This window comes from Bos indicus, chromosome 15 (genome assembly GCF_029378745.1).
Source record: "Bos indicus isolate NIAB-ARS_2022 breed Sahiwal x Tharparkar chromosome 15, NIAB-ARS_B.indTharparkar_mat_pri_1.0, whole genome shotgun sequence".
Taxonomy (NCBI): Eukaryota; Metazoa; Chordata; class Mammalia; order Artiodactyla; family Bovidae; genus Bos; species Bos indicus.
Window position 1 is genome coordinate 29,940,221 of NC_091774.1, and position 16,171 is coordinate 29,956,391.

The window sequence follows — 16,171 nt, forward strand, 5'->3', positions numbered from 1 at the left end:
AAAACAAAATTTAAGAATCACCATTCCAAAAAAATGACATTAAATAATAAAAACCACCATTTAATTCCATCTCCACTTTACACTTACAGATGCGATCTTGGATAAACCATGAAATCCTCCAAACTTCTAGAAAGTAGCTACTAATACCATCACAGGATCATTCTTGATTGGTAGACTGATTTACCAAATAAAAAAAGAGCTTGGGGTAAATGTAGAGGGGAAACAGCGCCTGGGATCCCTCCCTTCTGAATCCCCAAGGTCCCCAAACCCCAAAGTGAAAGCGTGAGGGGTTGTGGAAAAGGCGGGGTGGGGGGGGCGCTCAGTATAGGCCCGAGAGGTCGAGGGTGTCAAATGAGGCACACCTGAGCGGGCTCCACTCAAGTCAATCAGCACCAGGGGATTTAAGAACGTGCCTCCCAGGCCTCAGCCTCAGTCTCTCCCGACTCTCTCACCCTGTGCTGGCTGGCCCTCCTCTCCTAACCGTGGACCTGAAACTGCAGCACGTCGACTTCTGGGCCAGCCTCCATGGCCAGGTCCCGGGGCTGCTGGACTGGGACATGGGGAACGAGTCCTTTCTGGCCTTCGCCACGTCGCACCTGCCCTTAGCCGAACAGAACCGTGAGTGTCCTGGACGGGGTCGTGGGGGATGGGCGCGCCGCGACGGCTGAGGGGGGCGCTCATGGGCGCGCCAGGCCCGAGGCTCCGGCGCTTGGACCTCCTCCCCGCCCGCCCTCACGGGCCCCGTTACGATGTTGCGATTCTGGACTCCTTGCCCCTTTGCTGCGCCCCTGCCCCGCCCCTACTTTTCCCAAGAGGCGAGGGGGCCCCATCCTCGACTGGAAGCCCACGGAAGGCAGGGGCCTGCCCGAACACTGCTTTTCCACCCTCGTTCACGGGCGCCGTCGCAAAACTTTTAGGTCTCTTTTCAGCCTTTTCTCCGTGGCGCCCAGGCCGTTTGGGCCCACTACTGATTTCGATCATCTTTCTCTTTAAAAAGATTTTTAAAATCAATTTTGTCTGTGGCCGTATCGCCCTCTTAATACATTGTCTGACACCTAGAGTCGCTCAGTATTTGCTGAATGGATAGTTGACCGTTGTCTTTAAATTTTTTTTTTTTTTTTAGTTTGGGGGTTCTCGGGTGTTTCTCAGGTATTGAGAGTTGAGGTAATTGCTTACTACATTCTTGATATATGACTGCCATCTATTTGGGCAGAGTAGTTGGATTAACTCATTTTCTTCCTTCAGTCCCCACCCTCTTTCCTCACTTCCCACACTCCCAATCCATTTAATGTCTTTATAGACAAACGTATCTTTGAAAACTGTTTAGCATTATTTTGCTTTTATAGGTAACCTTACTATACATAATACTCTTTGCGTCCCCCCATTCACATTGTTTTTGAGAGTAATTTGGGGTTGCTAAATGAAGATCTGATTCATCATTTCTGATAGCTGTGTGATATTCTATCATCTGCATATATTATCTTTTTGTATTTTAATTTTCCTTACTGACGGAGACACAAACTCCATTGGAACTCCTTGTCACCATGAGTAATGCTGAACATTCCTGTGTCTTGATTCAAGAAATATTTACTTATCAGGTGACTTCTCTGGTGGTCTAGTGGTTAAGATTCCACAATTCAGGGGGCCCAGGTTCAATCCCTGGTTACTAAGATCCTGCATGCCACAGGCATGGCCAAAAAAAAGAGAAATATTAATTGAGCACCTCCAATTTTCCCAGGCACTATTCTGGACACTCTTGATACACCATGAGCAAAAGAGACAACTCTTCATGGAGCTGATATTCTACTGAGACCACACAGACAGTTTATATTAATATGTATATACACACACACATGGTGTGTGTGTGTGTGTGTGTATGGGTATATATATATATATTATATATATTAGTCGCGGCATGTGGGATATAGTTCCCTGACCAGGGATTGAACTGGGGTCCCTTGCATGGGGAGCACCAAGTGTTAGCCAATGGATCACCACTGGACCACCAGGGTAGTCCCAGGAACATATTTGAGCACAGCTGAAGGAGGTGAGATGGTGAGCTAGACCATACTTAAGAGGAAAAGTTTCTCAAGCAGGAGAAATAGCTCATGTAAAAAGCCCTCAGAAAGAAATATGCCTGGAGTGTTTGAGGAACTCGTAAAGAGGCTAGTGAGGCTGGATCAAGGTAAATAAAGAGAAGAGTTCAGAGGGTGTGGAGCGTGGAGCAGAGGTCAGGAAGAGCCCTCTTCCCCTCTCAGGACATTAGCGTTGACTCAGTAAGATTAGTACGGTTGACAAAGTTTAGAACAGTGGAGTGACCTGATTGCCAATATAGTGAGTGACCTGTGCCATTACATAGGGTGTTTATACTGAGTTTAATGTCCTGCCATCACTGTCAAGATTTTTAATAATTTTTGAACAAGGAACCCTACATTTGACTCCCCTGGTGGCTCAGAGGGTAAAGGGTCTACCTACAATGCAGGAAACCCGGGTTCAAACACTGGGTCGTGAAGATCTCCTGGAGAAGGAAATGGTAACCCACTCCAGTATTCTTGGCTGGAAAATCCCACGGATGGAGGAGCCTGGCAGGCTACCGTCCATGGGGTCACAAATAGTCAGACATGACTGAGCGACTTCACTTTCACTTTGCACTTGCAGATTACACAGCTTATCCTGAATGATCTATAGTCTGAAAAGATCATTGTGGCTGCTGGGTTGAAGTGTAGAGAGACTGGGAACCAAGCAACTATTTAGGAGGCTATAGTAGTAATCCAGACAAGAGCTGATGGTGGACTGGACCACCAGGGTGGTGGTGGAGGATGTGGTGAGAAGGAACCAGCTGGATTCTCTTGATGGGTTGGATGTATTATGTAAAAAAAAAAAAAAAGATTAGAGGATGACTCTTCCAGAGCTTTTGGCTGACCAGGCTCAAGGATTGAGTTGTCTTGTACGGAGATGTGGAAGATCTGGGGAGGAAAACCAGGAATTCTGTTCTTTACTATGCCAAGGTTGAGATATTTCTTAGATATCCAAGTAGAAATATTGAGTAAGCTGGTAGATATGTTTTAATTGTGGAGAGAGAGAGGAATTTTGAAAGTCCTTGATACACATGTGGCATTTAAGGGGAGAAAATAGAGTGAGCCCTAGGGGGCATTCCATTCTAAAGAGATTGGAGAGAAGAGAGATAACCAACAAAAACTGAGGAAATGAGGAAATGACCATTGAGAATCAAAACTGAGATTGTCTTTTCCTGGAAACCAAATGAAGAAAGTGTTTCAAAGAAGGAGTGGTTACAGGAGAGATCAGATCAGGGATGGGCTGACTTGGAGTTATCAAAGCAGAGTCTTGATAATATGGTTTTGGTGGAGTGCAACCTTAAGCATTGTGGTTTCGGGGGAGTGGTGGAGGAATCTGATTGGCAAGGATATAAGAGTGGAAGGGAGGGGAAGTAAAGACGGAAAATACAGACAATTTTTTCAAGGAGTTCTGCCTCAAAAGCAAGCAAAAATGGAGTACTGGCCTGGCACAGAAAGTGGGAACAAGAATTCTTGTTTGTTAATATTCGTATTTATTTATTTGACTTCACTGGGTCTTAGTTGCAGTTTGCGAGATCTTTGGCCTTTGTTGACACATGCAGGATCTGTAGTTGCAGCATTTGGGATCTGGTTACCTGACCAGGGATCAAACCCAGCCGCTTGCATTGGGAGCGTGAAGTCTTAAACACTGGACCACCAGGGAAGTCCCAACAAGTTCTTCTTTTTAATAAGATCAGAGAATTAACAGCATATTTGAATGCTGATATGGTCCAGAGACAGAAATTAATAACAGAAAAGAGTTGTTGCTCTTGCTGTTCAGTTGCTAAATCATGTCCAGCTCTTTGCGATCCCATGGACTGCAGCACGTGAGACTCCTCTGTCCTTCACTATCTCCCAGAGTTTGCTCAAACTCATGTCCATTGAGTTGGTGATGCCATCCAACCATGTCATCCTCTGTCTCCCTCTTCTCCTCTTGCCTTCAATCTTTCCCAGTATCAGGAAAGAGAGGAGACAGGAATTCCCTGGCAGTCCAGTTTTTTGGACTCAGCACTTTCACTGCCAGGGCTGGATTTGCCCACTGGTCAGGAAACTGAGATCCCACAAACCTCTAAGAACTCCCCGCTGACAAAAAAAAAAAAAAAAATAGGTACATTGTGTATGCTTGAGGAGGCACAGAGCCACCTGTGTTAGAGCAAGGACAGAAGAGACAGAGACCTTATCCTTTGATCCGCTGAGATTACCAGTCTGTTGATCCTGTCACCATTTTTCTTGCTCTCAAAGAGTGGAGTTAGGAAGTCCTCTCTTTAACCTGGAATCCCGCAGTCAAACACAATCACTCTCTTGCGTACACCGTCAATTCCTTTGGCTCTGGAACACTTGCTACGTCAAACCACAACCCTGATTAAATCCAGCTCTTCCAAACCAGTGCTCCAAAGCCGTAGATCAGTGGATTGGTGTTATCACTGGTATCAAAAGATGGTTGGGGTTGAGAAGAAGATGGCTGGAAAGGGGAGGTGATGCAACCCTTTTACAGGGTGCAGCAATGAGGTTATGGAGAGGTTGCAGTTACTGGTTCAGGTTATTACAATGAGAAGGACTGTTTATCTTGGGATGGAAGGCAAAATTTGGGGAGCAGACGAATTCAAAAAACTTCGAGGCCAGGGTCTTTGGAGAATCATCTATGTATCAGTTGAAATAGCCAAGATTTAAGGCAGGAGTAGCTTTAGTGACTGTGAGCCAGGAGCTAAATTTCTCTAAATGAGTGGACCAGAGTTTGGTAGATGATGGCAACAGTGAAGATTAGTGTATAAATTCCTCTGTTAACTAGAATAGACACACCCAGTGGCAGACAGTAATCTATAGTGCTGCTTGATTATTCTTCACCTGTACCAGTTGCTATTCAGATCTGCAGTGTAATAAAGGATCTGGTTTTACTGCATCTTTGCCAATGCTTTTTTTTTGCCTGTCTTTATAATTCTTGTCAGTTCCATGTAAAGTATTATCTCATTCTTTCATTGTGTTCCTCTGACGAGTGAGGTTGAGCGTCTTCAGGTATCCCCTCCTTCTGAATACTGATTCGTATCTTTTACCCACAAACAGGTTTGTCTTAGCTTTTTATTTTTTGATTTGTAGGAGTTGTCTGTCAGAGAATTGAGAGTTCGGGAGATTATTTTTTTTCTGGTTTCTTATCTATTGATTTTTTTTCCCTTGTGAGTTTTACTGTGCAGACCCTGCTAATTTATGTGTTATAATATCTGCATTAAATGTATAGGTTAATTTGAGAATAATTGGCAGCTTTATTATTGTTTTTTAGTTGCTAAGTAGTGTCTGACTCTTTTGCGACCCCATGGACTATAGCCTGCTCTGACTTCTCTGTCCATGAGACTTCTCAGGCAAGAATACTGGAATGGGTTATCTTACCAACCCAGGGATTGAACCCTCATCTCCTGCATTGGCAGATAGTTTCTTAGCACTGTGCCACCTGGGAAGCCAGTTGGCATCTTTATAATATGTATTATATGTCTTACTTTATTGAAGTCTTTTAGGTCTTCAAATAGTAATTACATTTTTTTCACATAAAGGTCCACATTATAACTTTGATTGCTATTGTAAACAGCATCTTTTTGGAAAAAATTTTATTTTCCAGTTTCTTAATGCTGGTATAGAGGAACAGTGGTGATTAGTATGTTGCTCTTATATCTATCAAACCTGCTGGACTCTTATTAGTTCTAATAATTTTTATTACTATATCAATTTTATATAGTTTTCTATGCTAATCTATTTTCCCTGTAAATGATTATAGTTTTCCTTTTTCTTTATTACATCTCTTACTACTTTTTCCTTTCTAGAGACTGAGCTTTCCAATAAGTATATCATCATTTCCCAGACACAGACCTAGATTCTTCTGTAATATGACACTCATGGGGACAATGAGGGAGACAAAAGCAGTTCCCCCTAACTGGACCAGAAGCCAGATTCATACCACACAGCTAGCTCTAATATATACCTGATTTACTCTGATGAGCCTACCATGTATCCATTCATTAATTTAAATTGAGCTCCTCCTATGTCCCAGGCAGTGAGGGAAACAGACCTGGAGACAGACTCTAAGCAAGCAGTTAGAATAAAATGTGTGCTATGTGAGTGTTTGGACAGATAGTCAGAGAAGGCTGCTTTAGAAAGATGTTTAAACAGACTTGATGGGTGAGTAGCAATTAATGAGGCAAGCAGGAAGAGGGCTTCCAGGAAAAAGGGAACAGCTTATGGGAAGACCTAGGATCTTCCTCGATAAGGTCTGTTGGAGATGGGTGGAGAGCCTGGAGCCAGGGCGTTATGGACTATCTTAGACTTCCCTGGTGGCTCAGACTGTAAAGCATCTGTCTACAATGCGGGAGACCCGGGTTTGAGCCCTGGGTTGGGAAGATTCCCTGGAGAAGGAAATGGCAACCTACTCCAGTACTATTGCCTGGAAAATCCCACGGACAGAGGAACCTGGTAGGCTACAGTCTACGGGGTTGCAAAGAGTCTGACACAACTGAGTGAGCCTGAGAGCCTGGAGCCAGGGTCTTATAGGCTATCTTAAGGAATTTAGATTTGGCCCAATGGCAATGGAAAGCCATCCAAAGGTTTACAGTGAAGGGTGGAAAATTGGATTAACATTTTAGGAGATCACTCAAAACTGCAATTGTTCAGTTGCTCAGTTGTGTCCAACTCTTTAGCACCTCTGGACTGCAGCATGCCAGGCTTCCTTGTCTTTCTCTCTCTCCTGGAGTTTGCTCAAACTCCTGTCCATTGAGTGGATGATGCCATCCACCCATCTCATCTTCTGTCGCCCCCTTCTCCTTATGCCCTCGATCTTTCCCAGCATCAGGGTCTTTTCCAATGAGTTGGCTCAAAACTGCAATATGATAAGTTAAAGAAAAGGTAAACAGAACTTTTAGGTTACAGGCTTGGACTGGGATGGTAGAACTTGGTGATTGATTGGGTGTGGCTCTAGAGGAAAGAGGAGACAAGAATGATTTCCACCCACAGACACAGAAAACAAGCTTATGGTTACCAAAAGGGAAGTGAGGGGAGGGATAAATTAGGAGTTTGGGATTAACAGATACATATTACTATATATAAAATAGATAACCAACAAGGACCTCCTGTACAGCACAGGGAACTATATTCAGTATCTTGTAATAACCTATAATGGAAAAGAATCTGAAAAAGAATACATATATATGTGTGGTGTTGTTTAGTCACTAAGTTGTATCTGACTTTTTTGACCTTGTTGACTGTATAGACAGTTATACTTAAGGGCTAACAGAGAAGTCTAGGCTAGAAATAAAGATATGGAAGCTTTGAGTTTATAGATGGTGACTGACTGAAGTAACAGGCATTAATGAAATGGTTCAAGGACATAATGTAGGGTGAGAAGAATGCAGAGGATAATGAGAAGGTCAGAGAAGTAAGGGGAAACCCATAGAATAAGACATCGCTTCCCAGGCAGGGCCCACAGCCACCTCCCAGGGAGGCTTCAAGGCCCAGGACTCTGGGGCCACAATGGAAATTCTAGGATGTTTTGACTCTCTTTCTTTTTGCCAGTTGCCAGATATAAACTCCGAATAGTTGAGCCACCAATGTTACCTCTGGAAAAAAAACCCAACCCTGATAAAGATGGTGAGTGAAGGGAAGTGACATGGCCCTGTGGCCTGGGTGGGACACCCAAAGTCCTTGAGCTATGGGCCACAGTCTCCTTTTTTCTCTACTGCAGGTCCAGATTTTGAGCCCAACCTGTGGATGTGGGTAGACCCCAACATCATGTTCCCCCCTGGAAAGCTGGAGGTCCCAGAACCCAGTAAGGGGAAGAATCTGACAACCACAGCTCCCTCCCCTCAGCCAGTCCCAAAAGAAGACTTTGCCAAATGTCCGGAGGCCACAGAGGTGGAGTTGCTGTCACCCCCTGGAGACCAGTGTTCCCCTTGGAAGCGGTTTGCCACTTCCCTCAGCAACTGGGAGGTAGGGATTTCTGGGGTGGGCTCTAGGCAGTGGGTGGGCCCAGGGATGACGCAGCAGAGGGCTCTGTTTTCTTAGGACTGACAAAGGGTTAATGGGTTCAGAAATTAGCTGTGCCCCCCGTCTTCTGGGTTGGGGAGAAGCCCAGATGGTGGCCCTGGCCCACCACCCCTTCCTGCCACCGCACCCCTGGAGTTGAGACCATGGAGTCAGGACCAGTTCCTACTCTGTGCTCCTCCAGCTCACAGAAGAGAAGGAGGCTGAGGACCAGGATGACCGCTCCTCTGTGGCTCTCCCGTCCTCTCACAAACCGGCCCCCCTCCAGAGTCGGAGGCTTCGGCAAGCCAACAGCCAGGAGGGGAGGCTCTGGTCCAGGCCCCCTCTCAATTACTTCCACCTAATTGCACTGGCATTAAGAAACAGTGCCCCCTGTGGCCTCAACGTGCAACAGATCTACAGTTTCACTCGGTATGTGCAGGGGGCCCTGTGAGGAGGGCGAAGGGAGGGGGCAGGGCCCTGCTCTGATACCTTCCAGTTGGCGGGGGCCCTGGGCTGCTGCCTCAGCTCCCCCATATGTATCCCAGAGGATCCCTCTCTGTCCCCAGGCTCTGGTTCCAGGTTGTCCCCGAATATGTGTCCTCACCTCACATAGACAGGATAGCCACCGCCACCCCTCACATCTAAGAGACCCCAACCTTTTTATAGCTTAGTTCTTTTTTTTTTTTTTTTTTAAGTTTTTGTTACAATATTTTTTTCTGTTTTATGTTTTGGTTTTTTGACCATGAGGAATGTGGGCTCTTAGCTCCCTGATCAGGGATCAAACCTGTTCTACTTGCATTGAAAGGCAAAATCTTTAACCACTGGAGCACCAGGGAAGTCCCTATCTTAGTTCTTCAAAACATATTTTCACCTGCTTCATAAATTCTCTCATCTTCCCTCTCAAGATCCCCCAGCAGTTTCTCACGTTTTTCCCTTTGGACTAAACTAATCTGGCACGGCCTGTCCCCCAGGGACCCGGGGAAGCCGAGCTGAGAAAGGATTTACGTTGCTTTCTGACAGTCAGGTACCCATGAGTATGAGTTTTTCAGACCTTTTCCCTTTGTTAGAGTCAGAGTCACAGAATATTAATCCTTAAGAGGTGTCCTCCTTGACCAGGATTCCTCTGACAGGAGCTGTTGGCCTGATTTCAGCTCTGTTCCAGTTGTCAGTCCTGAGCCCTTGGAGGGAGGGAGGAAGGAAAGCGAGCCCGGGAGTGTAGGGGCAGTGCACTGAGTTCAGAGGGTGAGGCTTTTACCAGCTGCGCAGCCACAGGCCTGGTCAGCACAGTGCTTCGTGGGCCAGCTTCTGCTTCACCACCTTGAGAGGAGGGCTGAGGGCTTCTGGCCCCTGGGTGAGAATGTTCTCCAGGAGAGGCATCTCCCAGAAAGACCACTCCTCTCCTTACCATTCCTCCGTGTCCGCAGACAACATTTCCCCTTTTTCCGGACGGCTCCGGAAGGCTGGAAGAATACCGTGCGTCACAATCTCTGTTTCCGAGACAGCTTCGAGAAGGTGCCGGTCAGCATGCAGGGTGGGGTCAGCTCACGGCCCCGATCCTGCCTCTGGAAGTTGACTGACGAGGGACACCGCCGCTTTGCAGAAGAGGCCCGTGCCTTGGCCTCCACCCGGCTGGAAAGGATCCAGCAGTGCATGAGCCAGCCAGGTGTGAGGCCTTGTCACACTCGAGGCCCAGGGGAGGGGACCTGAAGATCCTGACCTGAGGCTGGGTGTGCATGGAAGGAGCCAGGGTCACACCAAGGTGGAGGTTGGGGGGCAGCTTCTGGAGGAAGGGGAGAAGCCAGAGGTGTTCTGAGATGCTGGGGTGGTGCCTGCCTGAGGGGTCCTCACCTACACAAACATGGAACGTGAGGTATCAGGAGCTGAGGCAGAAACAGCTGGCGCTGCTCACAGCCCCGCAGCCTGGGGAAGTGGTGACCACACGATGTGAGAAACATGGTATGGGAGATTTTCTGCAAAAGGGGGCTTTTTCCTCTCTTGGAGACCAGGTGGCATTTGAGCTTGAGAGAGAAGTACGTACGTCATCTGCCGTGAGAGATAGGTCCAGGCTTAGGGAAGAGCAGCTGCAGGGGGCAGACAGATCCCTTTGACTTTCTTCTTTCCTTTCAGATGTGATGTCCTCACTCTTTGACCTTTAGTTCCAAGAACCAGCCATCAGCCCATGCCTTATTAAAGAATCTGCAGCAGCCTGGTGTGTGTGTGTGTGGTCTGAGGATGAGGTAGCACGGGAGGCGCAGGTCAGCTCTGAGGTTGGACATGGGTTGCCCTCAGAGCTGTTGGATGCTCCAGAGGCAATGGGCCGGTTGCCTGGTGTGCAGCAAAGGGAGCCCATACTCTTCTTTCCTCAAAGGAAGAAAATACTTAACCTTGTTCGAGATATCTTTTTTTCTTGGAAGATGGCTAGCATAAAGCAGCCAGCCCTGCAAAGGGCCTCCCAAATCACCACCCACCCACAGGAGTGGATGTAAATCAGCTGGGGACAGTGAGGAGAGGCCTAGGGAAATGTATCGTTTATGGAATAGTTGAAGGGAATACCTTCTGGGAGGCCACGAGGTAGCAATGAGAAAGGTGAGAGGGAAGAATTTATTTTTGAAAACTATATTTGGCTGCTCTGTGTCTTCATTGCTGTGCTTGGGCTTTCTCTAGTTGCGGCAAGTAAGGAAGGGCTGGTAGCTAGGCTGGAAAAGAATCTGCCTGCAATGCAGGAGACCCCAGTTTGATTCCTGGGTCAGGAAGATCCCCTGGAGAAGGGAACAGCTACCCACTCCAGTATTCTGGCCTGGAGAATTCTATGGACAGAGGACTCTCACAGAGTCGGACAGGACTGAGCAACTTGCACTATCACGCTTTGTTTGCAGTGGTTGGGCTTCTCATGGTGGTGGCCTCTCTTGTTGCAGAGCACCGGCTCTATGGTGGGCGGGCTGCAGTAGTTGTGGCTCCCCGGCTCTAGAGTACAGCCTCAGTCTTTATGGTACATGGGCTTAGTTGTCCTGTGGCCTGTGGGACCTTCCGAGACCAGGGATTGAATCTGTGTCCCGTGCATTGGTAGATGGATTCTTGACCACCAGGGAAGTCCTAAAGGAAAATAATTTATTGAGAAAAGGAGTAGCTGGGCTCAAGCCTCATTTCTCCCACTTAAGCATTAGTGGGGAGGTGAGGGGGATGGCCCTTTCATACCTCAGGGTTCAGTAGAAGCCAGAGCACATGGGAATTCAGGGTCCCCAGAGGCCATAGATCTCAGCTGGGCTGAGGTGGCTTTCTGGACCGCAGGAAACTGTCCAGGGCAAAGCCAGCTGCCACCCTCAGACCTGAGCAATAGGGAGAGAAGCCAGCGGGACGGATAAGAAGGGAACAAGATTCAGAGCTGTGTCAGGATGCCACAGATGTTCCCCACAGTGCTCAAAGATCATTCTGGGTTTCCCACGGGGCTGAAATACCTGTCCTTCTGCTGTTCCCCCTTACCCCGAAGCTGGCCTGCACAGAAGTATGGCTCCAGCCTCAGACACGGTCCCAGGGGACTGGGTATCACTCCTCCCCAGAGGTGGCAGTGGGTGGTGCTTGAGTCTCAGGAAGGGCACCCCTTGTCCGGGCAGCTCCCTGGTCTCTGTGGTTGGTCAGGGTTGAGATAGTCTCACCTCTCCTTTTCTTCCTGCTCACCTTCCTGTTTCTCAGCTCTGATGTAGCCACTTGGTTCTCCTGCATCCTCACTGTAGAAGAATGTGCCTCAGGCAGCCACTTTCTCAGTGTCTTGATGAGGAAAATGAGTTAATGATGGCTTTCTTAGCACTATACCAGGGTGGAGATCGACAGGGATGGAGTAGAGTGCTTCCTGCCGAAACTGGAACTCAGTTCTAAATAAAGGGTAGTTATTTTATTGTTTATTGTGGTGTCTAGTTAGGACACCCTCTCTGCTCCAGGAGGCTGGTGGGCTAGTAATAGCCTATGTCTACTTTCAGCACTTGGCAACTGTCAGTGGGAACTGGGACCTTGCTGTTGCTGGCAACAGTCTTGTTCTCCATCTCTGATTCCCAGCTCAGCTTCCTCTCCGCAGACCACCTGTCCTCTCTCACTGTATCTTTTTTAGCACAAGTTTTCTTAACACTTCTAAACTTCCATTTCTTTTGCATGCAAATCAGGGATAATGGAAGTACACACAGATTTTGATTCAGGAACTAAATAGGACAATGGAAAGTGTATACTCCCATGTCTGGCTTATTAACATTAACACTGAGTGCTTACAGTTGGACCAGACATCATTTTACATGCGTTTGCAGGGTTAATCCATACAATTAAACCTGGATTAAAAGCTTTAAAGAGTAGGTACTGTTAATCTCCCAGGTGGCGCTAGTGGTAAAGAACTGGCTTTCCAATGCAGGAGATGTAAGAGACGCAGATTTGATCTCTGGGTTGGGAAAATCCCCTGGAGGAGGGCATGGCAACCCACTTCAGTATTCTTGCCTGGAGAATCCCATGGACAGAGGAGCCTGGAGGGCTGTACAGTCCGTGGGATCGCAGAGAGTCTGACACGACTGAAGTGACTGAGCACACATGCACTGTTATTCTCCTCAGGTCATTGAGTGTGATGGTCATTATATTTAAGGAGTCGCCTTCATTTTCTGTCCATTTATTCAGCTCTTAATCCCTTGTAGTCTGTATCACTATAAAATCAGACTGCTTCCTCCCTGATCTCTGAAAAGTGCTATTCTTGAAAAGTACAAGCAGTATCCCACCTGACCAAAATCTCTACCTTGAAAGAAAGGCCCCAGTTCATGTGTGGTTTGCACATTTTTGGTAACAGAAATGAAGTCTCGCCCTGGTCACCAGTCTATCACCAGAGCCATCTCTTCTCGACCCGTTGCAGCTTTGCCTTCATTCTGGAACATGCACCAAGAGTAGTGCTAGGCCAGGGGCTCTCACTGAGCCTGGGGAGCACTGTGGTTGTGCAGTGATTTGGGGGATTGGCAGGCCCAGGAGTGTCCAATGGCAGTGTGGGAGATAGTGTCTCACCTTGAAGAGCTGACCCTTATACCTAAGGCCATTGATAATGAATGAGCTGCAAGAACCTAACCCAGTTTTACATCTAAGCAGAAACTATTTGTTGTATTGTTTTATTATACACTGACTTTTCCAGGAATGCAACTTTTATGTAAAATGAAGGAAGACTGTCCCTTTTTTCATTTGGAAGTTTACCAAGTGTTGTTTCCATTTTGGAAAATCACTGACAGCAAAGCTGCTCTGGTATTTAAGTCACCAGTACCACATCCCTTTATTGGCCTGTGTTTGTATCTGTTGTGACCACAAGGATTCTACATGTATAAACAAATATGTGGTGGTGTCAAGGTAGCCAGTATAAAGGAAAAGGATTTTCAATAATCATCTGAATGACATCTCTTAAATTTCAGCTATTTACTGTAAGAATGTGCAAATGTTTAACTGTTTCATGTTTTCAAATATAGTTTATCCATTATACTCTCATCCAATATACTCTAATTATAAATTTCTCTCCTTTTATTTTTTTGTTATATTACAGAGCATTACATTTATTTTTTTTTTATTATTTATTTTTGGCTGTACTGGGTCTTCGTTGCTGTGCACGGGCTTTCTCTAGTTGCGGCAAGTGGGGGCTACTCTTGATTGGGGTGTGTGGGCTTCTCATTGTGGTGGCTTCTCTTGTTGCAGAGCTTGGGCTCTAGGGCATACAAGTTGCAGTAGTTGTGGCTCCCAGACTCCAGAGCTCAATAGTTAAGATGCATGGGCTTAGTAGTTCTTTGTCATGTGGGATCTTCCAGGACCAGGGATCGAACCCAAGTCCCCTGCTTGGCAGGCATATTCTTAACCTTTGGACCACCAGGGAAGTCCTCCAGTTTGTTTGTTTTTTAATGATATGAATAGGTAGGTTATTTTGTCAGCAAGGTTCACTTCAGGGTGGTAGAGATGGTTGTACAGGACTTCCCTGTGGTCCTGGGGTCGCTAAGAATCGGACACGACTGAGCAACTTCCCTTTCACTTTTCACTTTCATGCATTGGAGAAGGAAATGGCAACCCACTCCAGTGTTCTTGCCTGGAGAATCCCAGGGACAGGGGAGCCTGGTGGGCTTCCATCTATGGGGTTGCACAGAGTCGGACATGACTGAAGTGACTTAGCAGCAGCAGCAGTAGCAGGGTGTTAAGGGATTTGATTTAGGTCATACCTGAATGGTCTAGTGGTTTTCCCTACTTTCTTCAATTTAAGTCTGAATTTGGAAATAAGGAGTTCATGATCTGAGCCACAGTCAGCTCCTGGTCTTGTTTTTGCTGACTGTATAGAGCTTCTCCATCTTTGGCTGCAAAGAATATAATCAATCTGATTTTGGTGTTGACCATGTGGTGATGTCCATGTGTAGAGTCTTCTCTTGTGGTGTTGGAAGAGGGTGTTTGTTATGACCAGTGCATTTTCTTGGCAAAACTCTATTAGTCTTTGCCCTGCTTCATTCCGTATTCCAAGGCCAAATTTGCCTGTTACTCTAGGTGTTTCTTGACTTCCTACTTTTGCATTCCAGTCCCTTATAATGAAAAGGACATCTTTTTTGGGTGTTAGTTCTAAAAGGTCTTGTAGGTCTTCATAGAACCGTTCAACTTCAGCTTCTTCAGCGTTACTGGTTGGGGCATAGACTTGGATTACTGTGATATTGAATGGTTTGCCTTGGAAACGAACAGAGATCATTCTGTCATTTTTGAGATTGCATCCAAGTACTGCATTTCAGACTCTCCTGTTGACCATGATGGCTACTCCATTTCTTCTGAGGGATTCCTGCCTGCAGTAGTAGATATAATGGTCATCTGAGTTAAATTCACCCATTCCAGTCCTTTTGAGTTCACTGATTCCTAGAATGTCCACATTCACTCTTGCCATCTCTTGTTTGACCACTTCCAATTTACCTTGATTCATGGACCTGATGTTCCAGGTTCCTATGCAATATTGCTCTTTACAGCATCAGACCTTGCTTCTATCACCAGTCACATCCACAGCTGGGTATTCTTTTTGCTTTGGCTCCATCCCTACATTCTTTCTGGAGTTATTTCTCCACTGATCTCCAGTAGCATATTGGGTACCTACTGACCTGGGGAGTTCCTTTTTCAGTATCCTATCATTGTGCCTTTTCATACTGTTCATGGGGTTCTCAAGGCAAGAATACTGAAGTGGCTTGCCATTCCCTTCTCCAGTGGACCACACAGGACTGGAAAAGCTCAGTTTTCATTCCAATCCCAAAGAAAGGCAATGCCAAAGAATGCTCAAACTACCGCACAATTGCACTCATCTCACACGCTAGTAAAATAATGCTCAAGATTCTTCAAGCCAGGCTTCAGCAATATGTGAACCGTGAACTTCCAGATGTTCAAGCTGGTTTTAGAAAAGGCAGAGGAACCAGGGATCAAATTGCCAACATCTGCTGGATTATGGAAAAAGCAAGAGAGTTGCAGAAAAACATCTATTTCTGCTTTATTGACTATGCCAAAGCCTTTGACTGTGTGGATCACAATAAACTGTGGAAAATTCTGAAAGAGATGGGAATACCAGACCACCTGATCTGCCTCTTGAGAAATTTGTATGCAGATCAGGAAGCAACAGTGAGAACTGGACATGGAACAACAGACTGGTTCCAAATAGGAAAAGGAGTACGTCAAGGCTGTATGTTGTCACCCTGCTTATTTAACTTATATGCAGAGTACATCATGAGATACGCTGGACTGGAAGAAACACAAGCTGGAATCAAGATTGCTGGGAGAAATATCAATAACCTCAGATATGCAGATGACACCACCCTTATGGTAGAAAGTGAAGAGGAACTACAAAGCCTCTTGATGAAAGTGAAAGAGGAGAGTGAAAAAGTTGGCTTAAAGCTCAACATTTAGAAAATGAAGATCATGGCATCTGGTCCCATCACTTCATGGGAAATAGATGGGGAAACAGTGGAAACAGTGTCAGACTTTATTTTTTTGGTCTCCAAAATCACTGCAGATGGTGACTGCAGCCATGAAATTAAAAGACGCTTACTCCTTGGAAGGAAAGTTATGACCAACCTAGATAGCATATTCAA

At 46.2% G+C, this 16,171-nt stretch overlaps 1 protein-coding gene across 1 annotated transcript; it reads left to right on the forward strand.

The window, feature by feature from the left end:
- The first annotated feature begins 451 nt into the window (after positions 1 to 451).
- Positions 452 to 10,231, forward strand: FOXR1 (forkhead box R1). Its single transcript, XM_019974732.2, has 6 exons — positions 452 to 618; positions 7,626 to 7,700; positions 7,795 to 8,039; positions 8,278 to 8,504; positions 9,500 to 9,738; positions 10,203 to 10,231. The coding sequence occupies exons 1-6, from the start codon at positions 558 to 560 to the stop codon at positions 10,229 to 10,231; spliced, it is 876 nt and encodes a 291-aa protein (XP_019830291.2). The 5' UTR covers positions 452 to 557.
- Positions 10,232 to 16,171: the final 5,940 nt, after the last annotated feature.